The sequence below is a fragment of the Hydra vulgaris genome, chromosome 04, assembly GCF_038396675.1.
Source record: "Hydra vulgaris chromosome 04, alternate assembly HydraT2T_AEP".
Classification (NCBI taxonomy): Eukaryota; Metazoa; Cnidaria; class Hydrozoa; order Anthoathecata; family Hydridae; genus Hydra; species Hydra vulgaris.
The window spans coordinates 4,548,129-4,565,444 of NC_088923.1; the positions used below are offsets into that span (position 1 = coordinate 4,548,129).

At 28.9% G+C, this 17,316-nt stretch overlaps 1 protein-coding gene across 2 annotated transcripts; it reads left to right on the forward strand.

The window, feature by feature from the left end:
* Positions 1-1,603: 1,603 nt before the first annotated feature.
* On the forward strand, positions 1,604-17,292 carry LOC100209858 (uncharacterized). Of its 2 annotated transcripts, none has more exons than XM_065795282.1 (2): positions 1,604-1,872; positions 15,826-17,292. In XM_065795282.1, exon 2 carries the CDS (start codon positions 15,843-15,845, stop codon positions 17,094-17,096), a length of 1,254 nt encoding a protein of 417 aa, XP_065651354.1. In that variant the 5' UTR covers positions 1,604-1,872; positions 15,826-15,842; the 3' UTR covers positions 17,097-17,292. The 2 variants fall into 2 exon arrangements, with proteins under 2 accessions (XP_065651354.1, XP_065651355.1); XM_065795283.1 differs by lacking the exon at positions 1,604-1,872 and adding an exon at positions 15,536-15,635.
* Positions 17,293-17,316: the final 24 nt, after the last annotated feature.

The following is a 17,316-nucleotide window of genomic DNA, read 5'->3' on the forward strand; positions in this document are numbered from 1 at the left end:
TATACATTCATGTTTGAATAGAGGGTAAAAAGGAAGATCACTAAAAAGTATCAGAAGTATATTGTTAAATCTTTGAATGTAAAAATGAGTTCTTTAAGCTTTCGTTTAAAAGAAAAGTAGTTACTTTGATGACTAAAATCCTCACTAAAATTTTTTAAAACAATTTTCTTCCATAAGAATGGTCCGCTATAATCAATACAAAATTTAAAAAGATTTGTTTGAAAATCGGGCAGCTTAATAAAATTATCATTGCGTAAAATGTATTCACTTTTATCTTTTGATGAACATAAATATTGAAAGAAATTGGGGATAAATTGGTTTTACATTTAAACATTAAACAAAAAATATTAAACATATTAAGCTCATATATATTAAAAACTTTCATTTCAAACAATAGAGGCTTGGAATGAGTATAACGGTCTTTAAAATATATAAGACGTGCTAAATTTTGACAATAAAGAGGTTTAAGTTTATTTTTATTTGTACTACCCCAAGCAATGTTTGCATAGTTTATGTGGAAATATATAAATGAGAGATATATTTGTACCAAAGTACGTTCATTGAAAACATTTCTTGCTTTGTACAATATTCCTATACTTTTTGAAATTTTACTTGATAAGTTTTTAATGTGATTTTTCCAAGTAAGATTTTCATCTATACAAACACCTAGAAAGTTGGTTACTTTTTTAATTTGTATATTGTCATTAACAAGTTGAGGCATGTTAATTGGCAATTTATATTTTTTGATAAGAGGATGGAAAAGAATCCATTTAGTTTTATCAATGTTAAGGACATAATTTGTTAGTCTTAAACCAGTCAGATATTTTGATTAACTCGATGTTCACTTAATGAAGTAGAGTAGGAATGCTTTTGTGTGACATAAATAAATTAGTGTCATCAGCAAATAATTTTTATTTAATCCGAGATTTTGATTAGATCATTAATATAAAAGAAGAGGACCTAATATAGATCCTTGGGGAACTCCACATGTAATATTTAACAAATTTGATAAAAAATGAGTGTTACTAGTAATTTCGTTCATTAGTTGCCAAGTGCGTTTTGAGTTTATTTTGTATTTTTCATGGAAATCAGTGTTTTATTTATTTTTTCTTGAATAGGTGAATTGGTTGATTTCATATTAAATTCGAAATTTGTTGAGTATATCGCTTTTTATTAGCCAACCTTAGGGCAATATCAAGGAAAAAAATTGTTGTGCTTTTTAATTACAACTTCTCTATTATAAATCATTTCCCCATTAACTAAGAACTGTTGTAGCAAATTATTGTTTACACATTTATTTTAATATATTTTTATTTTTTTCGCGTTTTCTGTGTGTTTTTATCTTTTTTAACAACTTTCATACAAGTTTTTAAATTTTTGTAATTTATTTCATTTTTTTATGTTTTACACTATAAATATTTTTCATAAAGTTTTTGTTTCATCTTTGATGATTTGTGTAAACTTTTGGTTTTTCTAATTCATATAGTTTGAAACATGTTTTGAATTGTAAATGTATTAAAAAGAAATATTTTGTGAAAAACGTATATGAATTGCTTCTATGAATAAAATATCAGTCTTGTAACACGACAAGTAACAAAAAATTAGCAAGTTAAGTTTAAAGTTGTTCTTTAAAAAAAAAAAAAATTTTATAATATTTTTGTTTTAAGATTAATTATTACTTTCACTTGAATTTTTAATTTCTTTTGAAATTTAAAGTCAAAAAATATTTTGGACAGTTTATTTAATGTATCTTTACTAGTATTTGAATGGATGAAGCGAATACCGAGTAAAGAACGTTATTCCAAAGGACGCTATTTTTCCATTTTTCAAAAAATGAGTTTTTTTAAACATTTGGTTTCTTTATTGAAAAAGGTACAAATATGTTTGTATAAATAAAAAAATTGTTTATCATTTTTATTTACAATAATTAAATTATTAATATTCGAAAAAGTACTTTGCATAATAATCAGTTTTTTCTAGTGTTAATACGACTATTAAATAATTCGACTGTCGATTAAATCGACTAATATATTTTCTAAAGTCGACTAAAATCGACAAAAAATAAGTAATATTTATAATTAGAGCTGTCAAACTTCCTAAAATAGTCATTCACTTTGCACACTGCCAACAACAAATAATAAAATTTTTTTAGCAAGTTCTGTTAGGATGATGTTTCGCGTTTGCTGACCAACACTTTTGTCAGAATACCCATAACTTATTGTGGGTATTTTGGCAAAAAACGTTAACTCAAAAATCTGGCAAAAAATGTAAACTCAAAAACCCTTGTTAAAAGAAATCAATCATTTAAGTTTTCTTTCATTTTGAAACTTTTATAATCTTATTAATAAAATCATTTGTTGACATGTTTGACATTTAAATGTTGTTGACATTTGTTGACATGTTTGACATTTAAATGTTGTTGACATTTGTTGACATGAGTTGACATTTAAATGTTAAATGCGTATTTAAGAAAATATTTATAGCTTTTATTTTTTTAAATTTAAAAGCTTTTAGTGTAAATAAAACACCTGTTTTATGAGTTATCGTTAAATGTAATTTATTACTAGAGAAAAGTTTTTCTCTGGTAATAAATTATAATAGTACATGCTTTTGTTTTTAAACGAACAAACAAAAATAAAAGGTTGTTAAATAAAAGATTGTTAAATAAAAGATTGTTAAATAAAAGATTGTTAAATAAAAGATTGTTAAATAAAAGATTGTTAAATAAAAGATTGTTAAATAAAAGATTGTTAAATAAAAGATTGTTAAATAAAAGATTGTTAAATAAAAGATTCGAAAGTTAAATCAAATAGCAAGATAAAAGGATTTTAAGATTTTAACTCAACTAAATCGACTTTTAGTATATTACTAGGAAGTCTATAGTCGATAAAATCGACTATTCGTTTTTTCGACTTTCGACTAGTCGACTTTTAGTCGATTTAGTCGAAGTCGATTACAACACTAGATTTTTCTATTTTTCTTAAAACAATGAAAATGCTCTTCAAGTTCGAAAGCTTTAATTCAAAAGATATTTTAGTATAAGTATCAATTTCAGGTCTAGTAGAACAAACTTTTGCTCTAAACATGATATAAGGCTGGGTTGAATCAATACAAACAGGGCATATTAAACGTATGCGCCAACTAGGCCTTTATACATGATTATAAAAATTGATATTTATGCTTCTAAACATTTGTGATGAAGTTTTTTATTTCATTGCTTTTTGAGAACAAATCAAGGTTACTAATTAAATAAATTTTAAATAAATATATTATATAAATAATATATAAATATATTATTTATTATAAATATATAATGGTTATTAAATAAACAAGGATTTGATGTTTCTAGAGTTTTAAAGAACTCTATTAATATGTATGTTAAAGCATTTTTAAAAATAAGAAAAATAAAAAGTTAAAATAAAAAAATTGTGCTAAGTTATACTCTATCCACAAATCAACTTGCTGAGTACAAGACAAGTTGGCTTAAACAACATGTTTTATTGATTGCATAGGATCCACTCATATATTTTTCGATGGGAACAGGAAAAGGAAGGAGGAAAATAATCACGTGAGCATGCGTAGTTTTGCTTTGGGAAAACTAAAATTTATTTTACGTATGCTCTCGTAATTATTTTTCACTTTCTTTTCCCGTTTCCGTAGAAAAACTGATAAGTGGAAAATGACCTTTAGACGCATTAAAGTTTTTGTTTAAAAAACATGTTTAAAAAGAACAAAAATTTAAAATTTAAAAACGAGTTGGCCCCCAAACAACGCTGTCTAACGGCCCAGAGTTAGGAAAGTTTAGATGTAAATTTATTTTTGGTGCTGGGTGTGATCAGTCGCACCATTTGAAATGTTTTCACAAAACGCTCTGTTGTCAAATTTTAAAATAAAAATTTTGCTATTTCAAACTTTAAAATAAAAATTTTGTTGTTTAATTTTAAACGTTTATTTCAAAATAATCATTAGCGTTATTCTATTTGAACAAAAACGTCTTTTTTTAAAGTTTCAAAGGATACCTTCTTCTTCAAACTAAAATTTTCAAATAATATCTTCTTCATCAAATGTAAATGAGCTTTAACATTGCGAATGTTCAATTTTGTATGTGCAGTTTGAGGTCGAACAGATAAGCGATAAAATTCGGTAGTTTCTTTATCTTTGATTATTTTAAATATTTTTTGGTACGAAGAATAACTGAATTATTTAAACCATAAAACATCTTTGTTGTTGTGTCACCTTTTCGGTTTTGTCTTCTTTTTATTTTTACTTCAACATTATGGAGTTGCAGGTTCAACATTCTTTATTACTACCTTGTTAAATAAAATTGAAAATATAGACCTGAAAATAAACCTGGATTTTCTCTGCTGATGTTTTATTCGCTTTTTGTTCTGAATATATTAAGCCTCACTTTTTAATTTAATTTTCTTTTTTATTTGATTTGTTAATTGTATTTAATTTGATTTCTCTTCAAAGTTTAACTTATCCTCATTAAAAAATAGATTTAATTGTATTAAACTAAGAAATTATATATTACTTAAGTCGAACATGAATTGCAACGCCAGTTTTTATTTAGAGGACCTAGTAAACTCTTTTATCACTTCAAGTCCAACAAGTAAACTCTTTTATCACTTTAAGTCCAAGAAGTAAACTCTGTAATCACTTCAACAACAACTACTACCTGTTTTATAGTAACAACTATAAAAATATAAATAAAAAAATAATAATGATAAAAGAAATTTAAAAAAAATAATAGTATCGCAATAACAATTGTACCCACCAAACATTGTAAAGCGGAATTTCAGTTGACCTATATAGGAATTTTTAGCGATTCACTGTAGTTTTGCTCATCGGTTGTTTAGTGGACCATTTGTGGCAGCCGCCAAAAGAGGCTAGCCGATAACTAACAACTATTAACACCAAGGAAAGTTATTGGCTGGCCATTTATTTTTATTTTATATTTAAGTCCACCGATGAGCAAAACTCCAATGCAACTGCAAAACTAAACATTGTATCAATAAAAATATAAATAATAAGTTAAATAAACACTAAAAAAGTAATATTATAACATTTATAATTTTTAATCATAAATTATAACATAAATTTTCAGGGATATTAGTCAGAGATAAGAGATCAATATGTTAGTTTGGATATTTATTTTTTTAATAAGTATAATAACGTGCCACGGTAAAAAAATTTAGTTTGTGTGTGCTTAATGTTGTGATTATTAATAAGAGTTTGATGAATAAATGATTTTTATTTTTAGTTAGTTAGTGATAAAACTGCGTGAATCTTATCCACGTAGCAACCTTCAGCTATAGCAGCCCAGTACTTTTTTTTTTTTTTTTTTAAATCAATATTTTCTCATTGTTTGTAAACCATTCATCAAGACTTGCTTTAAACTTGTTTAAGCTCTCGGCCTCTACAACAATATCTGGAAGTTTGTTTCAAATCTGGCACACTCTGTCTGAGAAGAAATGCATTCTTGAGCTAACCGATGCACGAAAGTCATTTATTTCGCGAGGGGTAAAACACTGCATCCTGATTTTATATTTGTGACCTCTAGTTGAGGAACATGGGCCATCTAATTCAACATTTGACTTAAAGACTGGTTTGACATTAAGATTGATGTACTCTTAATGGTTCAATATCTTGTATAAGTGAATCAAGTCTCCTCGTTTTCTTCTAAGATTCAAAGTCGTTAAGCCCATTCTAACTAGCCGCTTTTTATAACAAAGTATTCGATTTGAAAAGGTATTTTTGTGGCCATACGAACATAGGTTGTATACAAAATTTTCCACATATTACAATCTCTACTTTCAAAGACATGTTTTAACAAACCAAGTATATTTGAAGCTTTGTTAACACATACTTGTGTTTGATGTTTCCATTTCATATCTGGTTGTACAAAAATACCTAGATCTCTCTCTATTAAACTGTTTGAGAGGTCATAGTTCATTCCAATTACATTTAATGTGTATGGTTTAATAATACCTTAAAGAACATTTTGATTTCCAAATCTCATCACCTTACATTTTTTGCAATTAAGTTCCATACGCCAATCGTTGTCAAGGTCAGTTTGTATTTCTAAGTGTTTATCAAGGGAATCTTCTACGGCTATTAATTTGTATTGTCAGTATACATTTTAAATGTGTTTTGCACAACTTCTGGCAGTCGTTTATGAATAGCAGAAATAAAATGGGACCTAGAACTGAACCCTGAGGAACGCCACTGGTAACAGATACCCATTCTGAAAATGTATTACCAATAGTAACTCTTTGTTTCCTATTTGTAAGGAAACTTTTAATCCAGTTATATATTTTTCCATATGTTATACCATATGGTTTAATCTTTTTCAATAACCTTTTGTGTTCTACTTTATCAAAAGCTTTTGAGAAGTCAAGATATATTACGCATAACGGTTTACTCTTTTCAGCTTTGTATGTAATGGTGTCAATTGTCTCGATCAAATTTGTTTTGCATGATTTGTTTGGAAAAAAATAGTTTGTCTTTCAGAAGTAAGACTATTTAAAACTAAATGTTCCAGAATTGTATCTCGAATAAACTTTTCGAACATTTTACAAATCACAGACGTCAAGGATATTGGTCAATAGTTTTCTGGTTCAAGTTTTGATCCCCTTTTATAAATAGGTGATATATTTGAAACAGACCAATGGTAAGGGACACAACCAGTGTCAAAACTCAATTTGAAAATATAGATAATTGGATCAACAAAATGTTTTAAAACAAACGGACAAGTTTCATCAAAACCCATCGCTTTTGAATCATCAATACTTTCTAACATTTTTAGTATTTTTTCATTGAACAAATTAAAAGATCAACTCGAGTTGATCTTTTAATTTGTTTTTTAACATTAGCGCAAATTTTGTTGAATTCCTTTCAAGATTCTTGACTTTGCCGATGCACATTCGAATAAAATAGAGATTGTTTCATCTTTATTGCCTTTTAAACTTTTACATCCAGCCATGGTTGGCTATTCTTTTTTTTTGTTATTAAAAATAGGAACAAAAAATCGACAAGATTCATTATAAATATGTAAAAACAACTCATAGCACTCACAGACTGATTTATCACAAAATAGCTCAATCCAGTTGACTTGTTTCAAGTATTCAATCATTTGTGTATATTTATCCTTTTTAAAGCAAAACTTATCTCTTGTGAATACTATAGTTATTGCAAACAAACACAGTCTTAATAGACCCCTGTTTCATATACTTAAGCTCTCATTAAATTCTGGGATATTTCCGGATGTACTTAAATTGGCAAAAGTAATTCCATTATACAAATGTAATGATCATTCTGACATTACAAACTACAGGCCTATATCAATACTTTCTGTATTTTCAAAACTCTTCGAACGTGTAGTTTATAATAGAATCTATGATTACTTCATTAAAAACAATTTTTTTTACCCAAATCAGTTTGGCTTTCAAAAAAATCTCTCTACAGAGCATGCAATCATTGAAATAGTAAATCAAATAACTAATGGTTTTGAAAATAATAAATTTACTTTAGGAGTGTTTCTTGATTTATCAAAAGCATTCGATACAGTGGACCATTGCATTCTATTAGATAAATTAAGGCATTACGGAATAATAAATAAAAGTTATTATTGGATTAAAAGCTATCTTACAAACAGAAAACAATATGTAAATAATGTCCAATCTGGAGTATTAAATGTCTTATGTGGAGTCCCGCAAGGATCGATTCTTGGTCCACTTCTTTTTCTAATATATATAAATGACTTTTGTAATGCATCTTTAAAAATGAACTCGGTCATGTTTGCAGATGACACAAACTTATTTCTCACCAACAATGATATCAAGAAATTATATGCAGACATGAATATTGAACTGTGTAAAGTAAACAACTGGTTTAAGGCAAACAAACTCTCACTTAACGCTGAGAAAACAAAGTATATACTATTTCATAAAAAAACACAAGAAGAAAATCTTCCTCTCAAGTTGCCTAACCTATCTCTAAATGATAAACTAGTAAATAAGCAATCCAATATAAAATTCTTAGGAATCATTGTTGATGAAAAATTATCCTGGCTTCCACATATAATATATATCCAGTCAAAAATCACCAAAATAATAGGTTTGATGTATCGAGTTCGCTCCTACGTCAATAAAAATAGTCTTAAATTAATCTACTTTGGGCTAATTCATAGCTTCATCAGCTATGCAAACATTTCATGGGCAAGTACTCAAGCGGCAAAGATTAAAAAAATTTATAGTCTACAAAAACATGCCTGCAGAATCATTTACTCAAAAAATAGGCGTGAACACGCTAAGCCCTTAATGAAAGATATGAAAATGATGAATGTGTTTGAAATTAATATCTACCAGCATTTAATTTTCATGTATCGTTATAATCACAATATCTCTCCTATAAGCTTTAATAACAAATTTAAAATAAATAAAAATGATAACTATAATCTTAGAGCGAATATGTCCAACACATATAAACTGCCTCGGATAATAAACAAATATTCAGAGTACAGCATTCTATATCGAGGTCCAAAAGTATGGAATACTTTTCAAAAAGGATTCAAAGGCACGGTAAATTCGTTAAGTTCCTTCAAGTTTTTAACAAAAAAAGAAATTTTTAAAATATAAGAAATGTTTTTGGTTAATCATACTTTGAATAATTTCTCATAAATCTGTTTTTGTTTTATTTCTACTTTTGTTGGTTGCTAATCAATTTTATTAGCGAATTACGCGTTTTATTACGATATTTTATTGAAATTTTATTACGCATTAACATATTACGATATTTTTTTGAAATCTTGTTATAGGGGCTCTATGAAAAGATTGCGATAACGTACTGTCATCCTCATCTTCTTTGAGCCCCTATCTGTTTTACTTATTTTATTTATTGAAATTTTATATTACGAAGTTGTAAAATCTTATATTATATTAAAACAGAGAAAGAAAAAAAAAAAAAAAACTATATTGTCACTAGAATTAGTAAAATATTGCCAAGTGATGGAGTAATGGTATCTTCCCTTTTCATAGTGACCTAACTGTGAACCACATTGAAGAAAGTCTATGCAATTCAGATTGCAAGCTAAAACAAGGTCAAGGGTGTTAACTGCAGGAACAGAATCACTTTGTTTAAATGTTGGAAAGTTTACTATTTGGTATAAAGAATAATCATTTAAAACTTAAATAAATTCATGTTCAGTTGAGTTTTCATTCGAATGAATTATTGGACCGCCATCTGTCCATTCTATATTAGGGAAATTGAAATCTCCTACAACAATGAGATCCGTGTATTTTTTGCTACTTTTGAGTTTTAAAGTAGTTTTGATTGAGTCTAGAATTGATTTTGAGTAATCAGCTGTAGGATTTGGTGGTCGATATATACAACCAACAATTAACTTAAAATTATTACATTTTATTGAGCACCAGACTTTAGGGTGTCCCATTCCCGCAAAATTTTCGAATTCCCACTCCAACTTTTAAATTGATGTTTAGACTAAGATAAAAATAATATTTACCAAGTATTTTGAAAAAATATAAAAATTTAAGGGTCCCCCACTTAAAAAAAGTTAAAAAAAACCTTTTTTACCGTCTTTTTGAGTATTTTTGTTTAATTTGTTAACAAATATATTCCGTAACGACTTCAACTTTTCACACAATATAATTTACTATCTTATTTATACTGTATAAAAAATTCGACTTAAAAAAAATAAATTTAAGGGTCCCCCCGAATTAAATAGTAAAGTCGTTTTGTAATTTGGCAACGTCAGAAAGTAGTTTTTTACTTAAATTTAGAACGATCTAAAAATTGTATTGAAATAAAAAAATTTGATTGTCTTTATTTGAACCAATAATTATTCTAAAACAATGATTGCGTCTAAACTAGACGTATAAGAAATAAGGAAAATTTCTTTTCGTGTTTTTTCTTCAGCATGGTAAATAATTCCATGTTGTTTGTTTTAAGTTGTTTTAACAAGTAAAATTTAATGTTTAATTAACATTATTTTCATTATTTTAATATTATTAAATAATAAGATTTCGACATACCAATAGTAATCAATAGTATAAATTTTTTTAATTTAAAAATTATTGTTTTAAATTTTTTATTTACTTTAAGCTTTTTGTTTTTACAATAAATTTAATATACGAATTAAGGTTAGGAAATATTTTCTAAAATAGAGTTCCAATGAAATTAGACTAGTTTTTGTAATTGCTAGGCTTATGTAATTGCTTTTTTTAATTTCAGTAAAGTAATTTGCGCCAGATTTTGTTAAACGGTATCCCAATTAGTAAGTAACTCAGTCACGTGCTTCTGCTGCTGCTAGTACTGTTTTCTTTCTGTGGTAACCACAAAAATGGATCTACGTTCTCGTAAACTACCGAACCCTAGTATAAAAAAGAAAAATCGTTCAGTAGAAAAACCGAGATCCACACGAAATTATCATCAAGATTATTTTATTGGATTTGGACTAGAGAAAAGTTTAAGTGTCGGTGTAAAACTTCCCCTTAAAATTGCTTTGCTCCGAAGATACCTTTACTTTAGAGAAATCAACAAGGGAAGTAGTGAAATAACAGTGTCGGCAAAGAATATTTTTAAAGTTATTTTGATTGAATTGCAAGAACTTTGGAAAAGAGCTCACTTACCAGTTAAGCCAGATAACAAGTGCATCGAGTATTTCATTGCAATTTTTAATGAATGGCAAAGTGTGCTGAAAAAAGGAAATAACTGCTCCGAGAAGAGACGAACCCAGTTTTTGAAATCAATGAATCAACTCTGTGATTCATTGATTTCAAAAACATATCAGCCGCTGACACATATTATATATTACGTCTCTCTCGACATGCAACCTGGAAGGAGGACTGGGAGTTTTTACGGAACCAACGGAAATATCCACAGATAATTTCATGCATTATTTCAACCATGTTACTATACTGTGTTCACTTAAGGTTATTGGTTATTTTTCATTTTACGTATTGTATTGTTTATCTCCAATTAGGTTGGTTCGATGATTGGTTGCGACGCAACTCATGCGCAGCGAGATAAGAACAAGTCGGATCGCAATAAACGTCTTGAAAACAGAGTCAATGATCACAGCAAAGCTAAGAGAAGAAAAACAAATCTAAGTAACGAAGAAATAAAAGAAATCATTGAGCAAAGTGAGGATGACTCAAACAGCTCAGAAGTTGAAGTTTACACTCCTTTCCACCAAAAACGGAAAACCAGATTGTCAACCGTTGCTATTCACATCGATCCTACAACGCTAACAAAATCATTCACTGATGTCTCTGACCGATTAGGCCTGAGCGTTAGAGATCAAATGGCTGTTGAAGCAAAAGTCGTCAAAGTTTGCGGTGCTTCGTTACGTCATTTTCCAATCTCGCGATCATCAGTTCACCGTAACCGTATGGTAGAACGAGAAAAACAAGGGGTCCAAATAAAGGAGAAATATCAGGAGAAGCGCCCTCTTCATCCATCAGGTCACTGGGATTCAAAACTTTTTTCGTCACTTACTGGTAAATGGATGATTAATTTATTACTTGTTTACTGTTTTCAGTGTTTGGAAATGCAAATATTGAAAAAACAATATAATATTTAAAAACAAACATTTTTTGTATGTAGGAAAGAAAGAAGAGCATGTTGCTATTTTGGCAAGTGGTTGGGATGGGTCATCAAACGATGCAAACGAAAAAAATCTTGAAATCCCTGTAATTACTAACTCTACTGGTCATGTCCAGAAAGATGCCTTCATTAAGTGTTTTTCTTCATGGAACCTGCTAGATAATTTGATTGCCCAAGTTTTCGACACCACTTCTAGTAACACTGGATGGAAAAATGGATGTGCAGCACTGGTTGAGAAAGAAGTTGGTCATGCACTGTTGTGGACAGCTTGTCGCCATCATGTTTACGAACTGCATGTTCGTCACGTCTGGGATGCAGTTAATGGAAGTCATAACGGACCTATCGAGCCAATTTTGAAAATGCTTCAAGACATTTGGGATTCTATTTCTCCCGAACCTACAGATATAACAAAATTTGATTGGCCGGAAGAGAACCATCCTATTGATCGCCAGGCAACAATTGTTCTGAACTGGGCTAGTAGGTGCCTTGAGGAGAATGTTTTTCCGAGGGCCGATTATCAAGAATTGATTGAACTGACAGTTCATTATCTTGAAGGTGACTTGCCAAAAGGTAAAATGTTTAACTTCAAAAAACCGGGTGCGCATCATCGTGCAAGATTTATGCACAATGAGCTGTACATCTTGAAACTTGTCATGCTGGATCAACGGATTACATCGCTCGACCTGGATCAACGTCATAAATTGAAAAGAATGGCTAATTTTATTGCTCTGTTTCACGCAAAGGCTTTTTTACAAAGTCGCATCTCAGTTATTGCACCAAAAGTTGATCGTCAATACATCGCCGATATGCAGTGGTACCGTGATACAGACAAAATCACTTCTGATGCAGCTATTCAGTCTAGCAACAGGCACCTTTGGTATTTAACTGAAGAGTTAGTTATCTTCGCGATGTTTGATAATGAAATTTCGCCTATTGAAAGATCTGATATGGCATTGAAGTTGTATGACACCCAAAGAAGGGAAGAAATAAAGTCTGGAAAACCGTCTTTTCCGAAAGTCGATGGCAACAATATACCTTCTTTTGCCTCTTTAATTGATCCTCTTTCCTGGCTACTATTTAATCTAATCAAGATGACTGCAAACCAGGTAGATTGGATGCAACTTCCTGTCGAGCACTGAGTGAAGATGAAAGACTACAACTATGTAAAAAGTGTTGTTAAGTATTGTCAAGTTGTGAATGACTGCGCCGAGAGAGGTGTAAAACTTATGCAAGACTTTAAAAATAAAAATAGTAAAAGACCCCGCGCAGCTTCAACTGCTACTTCAAATAGTGGAGGGTCATCGCAAACAAGCTTCTCTTCAAGGACGAAAAGAAAATTTAATGAATATTTGATTTATTTTTAAACAATGCTAATTGTTTTATTCTTACAATAGCAGAAGTTAAAATGCGTAAAACAACTTTACTATTTAATTGGGGGGGGGGGGGGACCCTTAAATTAAATTTTTTTAAGTCGAATTTTTTATACAGTATAAATAAGATAGTAAATATTATTGTGTGAAAAGTTGAAGTTGTTACGGAATATATTTGTTAACAATTTAAACAAAAATACTCAAAAAAGACGGTAAAAAAGGGTTTTTTTTAACTTTTTTTAAGTGGGGGACCCTTAAATTTTAATATTTTTTCAAAATACATTGTAAATATTATTTTTATCTTAGTCTAAAACTCAATTTAAAAGTTGGAGTGGTAATTCGAAAATTTTGCGGGAATGGGACACCCTAACCAGACTTGTTCAGTTTCTGTATTGTTAAGATGCGGATTAACAACTTCTATATTCGGAAGATTTTTATTTACGTAAATGGCAACTCCTCCTCCAATTCTATCGCTATCTGCGTGATATAGGTAATATCCATCAATGTTTTTAATTGTATCCAATTTGAACCAAGTCTCTGTAATTGCGATAACATCTATTTTGTTTGTCATAGCAAGTGCGGACAGCTCGGATAATTTATTAGAGTTAAATGAGGTAGCATTGGTGTAATAAAAATTAATTGGTTTGTCGTTAGTCTTAATATTTTGCTTCAAATAAATAGGTAGTTGTTCATTATGTAACTTTTGATGAGATTTTTAAGGTTGGCTGGTATTGGCCCCTCCGGGCCTGCTTGGCAATGCTTTCTTTGACAAATGGATGAACTTTGAGGTTGTCAATGTCTTTTGTTGCAGTGATGTCAATACACAACAATTTTCCGCTTCTAATGACAAATCGAAAGGGCTGGTCTAGGTTATTATTGCGTTGTAAGTCTTCATTTGCCTCCTTTCTCTCTTTATTCAATTGTGCAAGTTCAGCCTGTTATATATTATATTAGTTATCTTATTACATAGGGACTTATTACACAGGGGCTAAAAAGTTTCAGTATGTGTTTTTTTCCGTTTAATCATGTTTTATTAAAAAATTTAAGACTAATTAATAGTAGCTATATTTTTAAATCCTTAAATTGTTTTTGTAACGATAATATGTTAGCTAAAATAAGGTGCCGATATAAAAAAAAAAAAGCAAACAATTGCAATTCAAATAGAATTATTTTTCAACGTCAATGCATAGAATCAATATTTACTTGTATACTGAAAGCGAGTTTAGAGATCTGCATAACAAATGCGATTTTCCATGTTTTTGGTTTAAAAAATGTTCTCCGAGATATGAAAAACAATTTTTTATAAACCTCCATCTTGATTATTTAAACATTTTTTTTGGATTATATGAAGAATATCTGAATTATTTAAACCATAAAAAATTTTTGATGTTGTGTTATCTTTTTAGTTCTTAGTTTTTACGCTTTTTTCCCTTGTTGATGCCAAAACGTGATTGGTGTTGCTATGACATTGCACGTCATACTTAACTTGTATGCTGATTGGTGATGCCATACCTAAAACATGATTGGTGTTGTCATACCTAACTTGTATGTGGTTGTTGTACAAAAGAAAAAAAAAAAATTGAATGATGATTATATTTTTTTAATTCGAAACAAAAATTGAAATAAAAAATTAAACAAAATTTTAATTTATTAAAGTTCATCAAAGTAATGAGTATAATATAAATGTTTTTTAAGCTGTCATCGAAGTTTTTTATAGTAATTCCCAGTACTTTTTTACATCAATTTAATTTTTCTCATTTTTTCCTTTTGTTAAATAAAAACCACGTAAGAACCACCTTAAAAGTATTGATAAGATGTAGGAGACTTTTAGTCAATTATGTTTTTAATGCCAAGCCTAGTCACAAATAAATCTGAAAGCGTAAATTAATTTCCATGAACAACGTGATTACCGTAAAGTAATCAGTAAAAATTCATTTCATTTCGAAAACTGGGCGAGTGAAAGGCAAAGTTGTTTAAATCTGAAAGCTTTTAAGGTAAATGAGAATAAACAGCTGAATAAACAGCTAACAGCACAATAAACTCTTTCTGTTTTATAGTCAAACTATGCCTTATACCTATTGGTAACTTTACCAAAAAATAAATTAGTCCATAAACATTATTCATATATATTGACCTCAAGAATAAAGAAAAATTGACTTTGTCTTTTTACCAGTCAAATTAGTTTTGCGTGTTCATTCACTACAATCGAATAACAAAAACTGATTGCAGTACTTTTATATTATAGAGTAAAATGGTCCCGGTATATTTATAGCCATTCTTTGAATTTTTTTAATAATTTCAAACAGGCAAAAAAGCAGCTAAATGCTTAGCAATTGTTAAATTTAAGAGAATTTATTTAAGGATAATTCGAACGATGTTATTAATACTACTTATCTTTACAGTTATTAAAAATATTTATTATTATTATTTTTATTACTATAACTATTATTATAACTACTAATTATAAAAAAGTTTTTAAAGACTACTAATTATAAAAAAGTTTTTAAAGAAATTAAAACAAAAGTATTTCATGCTAGTTACAAATAATAAGAACATCATAAAGTTCTAATGCTCAAGGTTTTTTAAAAATGTTCGGAATAAGCGTCGATTCTCGAAAAGCTTGTACTGACGAAATGTAAGGTAATTATCAGAGAGATCGCTTTATTTGATCTTTTTGAACGATTGATAAGCAAGCAGTTTTTTTTCTATTTAAACTTTATTTTATTTGCGTTGTTTTATTTTTTTTTTATTATTATTATTCTAACCTGTTATTCTTTAAATACTTAATGTTAACTTTATTTAAATTTAAAATTTTTATTTTGTATTTTAGTTCAGTTAAAGACGAGAATGACACAACCAATCGATGGCAAATCTCAAGTTAAAGAAGACCATAAACAATCTTTTAGTGACGTTTATGATGAATTTTCTCGGTTTTTAAACGACGAAATGGTTATTGATAGAGAAAATTTCAACAAAATAGATTTTACACCTAATAATTCATTAGAGAACAAAAAATATAAAATGCAAGAAGCAAAGACTTCTAAAACATGTTTTGAAGACTTTAACAAACGTAATTCATGCCAAAATAATGTAGAAGATAAACGTTTTTCGTGCACAAGTGATGCAGAGGACGGAGATAGTGGTTTTCGTGATATAACGGAAGAAGATTCTGGTTCTGAAATTTTAAGAAACGTTTTTGACACAGAAGACGACACCACAAGTTTTAAAAGGTTTGCATGCGATTTTTCAGATAATGAAGAAAACGACAACGAAGAAACGTTAACGTTCAAAATGCCAGCTGATACTCCTAAGTCTAACCATCTTTATCAAAAAAACGGACGAACAGAGACAATGAATATAAACTTACTACGTTCTACCATTATTGAGTTAGAACGTGCTTTATCCGACAGTAATAGTTTGCTTGAAAAACGCGATGAAGAAATAAATAATTTGCGTGCTCAAAACGCTTGTTTAAACAGTAAGTTGCACAACGAATCAAAGAATAACAAACAACTAAAACGAGATAACGTGGCTTTAATTAAAGAAAAAGACGAAAAAATTAATCAGTTAAAAAGTGAAATTGCTCTGGTTGACAAAAAAAATATTAGCCAGATAAATTTTGACGAGTCAGCAAATAAAAATTTTAGTTCTTCAAATAGTTCTAAAAGCGACGTAGAATCTGAAAAAAATTTGTCTTGTTGTTTTCGGACTCAGAACACTTCTCAATATGTTGCTAAAGATCTATCAACTGAGAATAAAAAGAATAGTTCTTCCTTGAAATGTAAAAATAATTCTGAAAACTTATTATGCACTGATAAAAATGCCTGCTTTGAAAAGCCAAAGATTTCTTCAGAAAAACCTTCTAAAATAGAACTTCAAGCGCAACTACGTATGAATTTTATGAGAGATGCTTTTTTCTACTATATGATAGGTTTCCATTCCGACGAGCAGTTAAACGCAATTCTAGCAATTTTAGACTACGGAGATAAACGAAGAGATTTTATATTGGAGGCGCATAAAATGAAAAAACTTGGTAAAAAACTAAACGCAACAAACGTTTCAACAAGATTGCTAACTTTTGTTCAAGAAGAAGCCACCTAACTAATTAAATAAATAAAAATAATAATCGATTAGACCTTTACTCCACAAAAGTTCTAAAAATAAAAAAATTTAATATTAACACGAAATTGTTGTACTTAAAAAATTATAATAACAATAAGTCAAATAAAACGAATATGAAAATACAATAACTTTTATTGTATCTTTTTTTTTAAAAGAAAAAAGTAGCTGCAAAAGACGCAGTTGTTGTATTAAGCATAAA

What these genes read in the sequence shown, in the direction of transcription:
- LOC100209858 (XM_065795282.1), top strand. Translation starts at nt 15,843, where the DNA reads ATGACACAACCAATCGATGGCAAATCTCAAGTTAAAGAAGACCATAAA.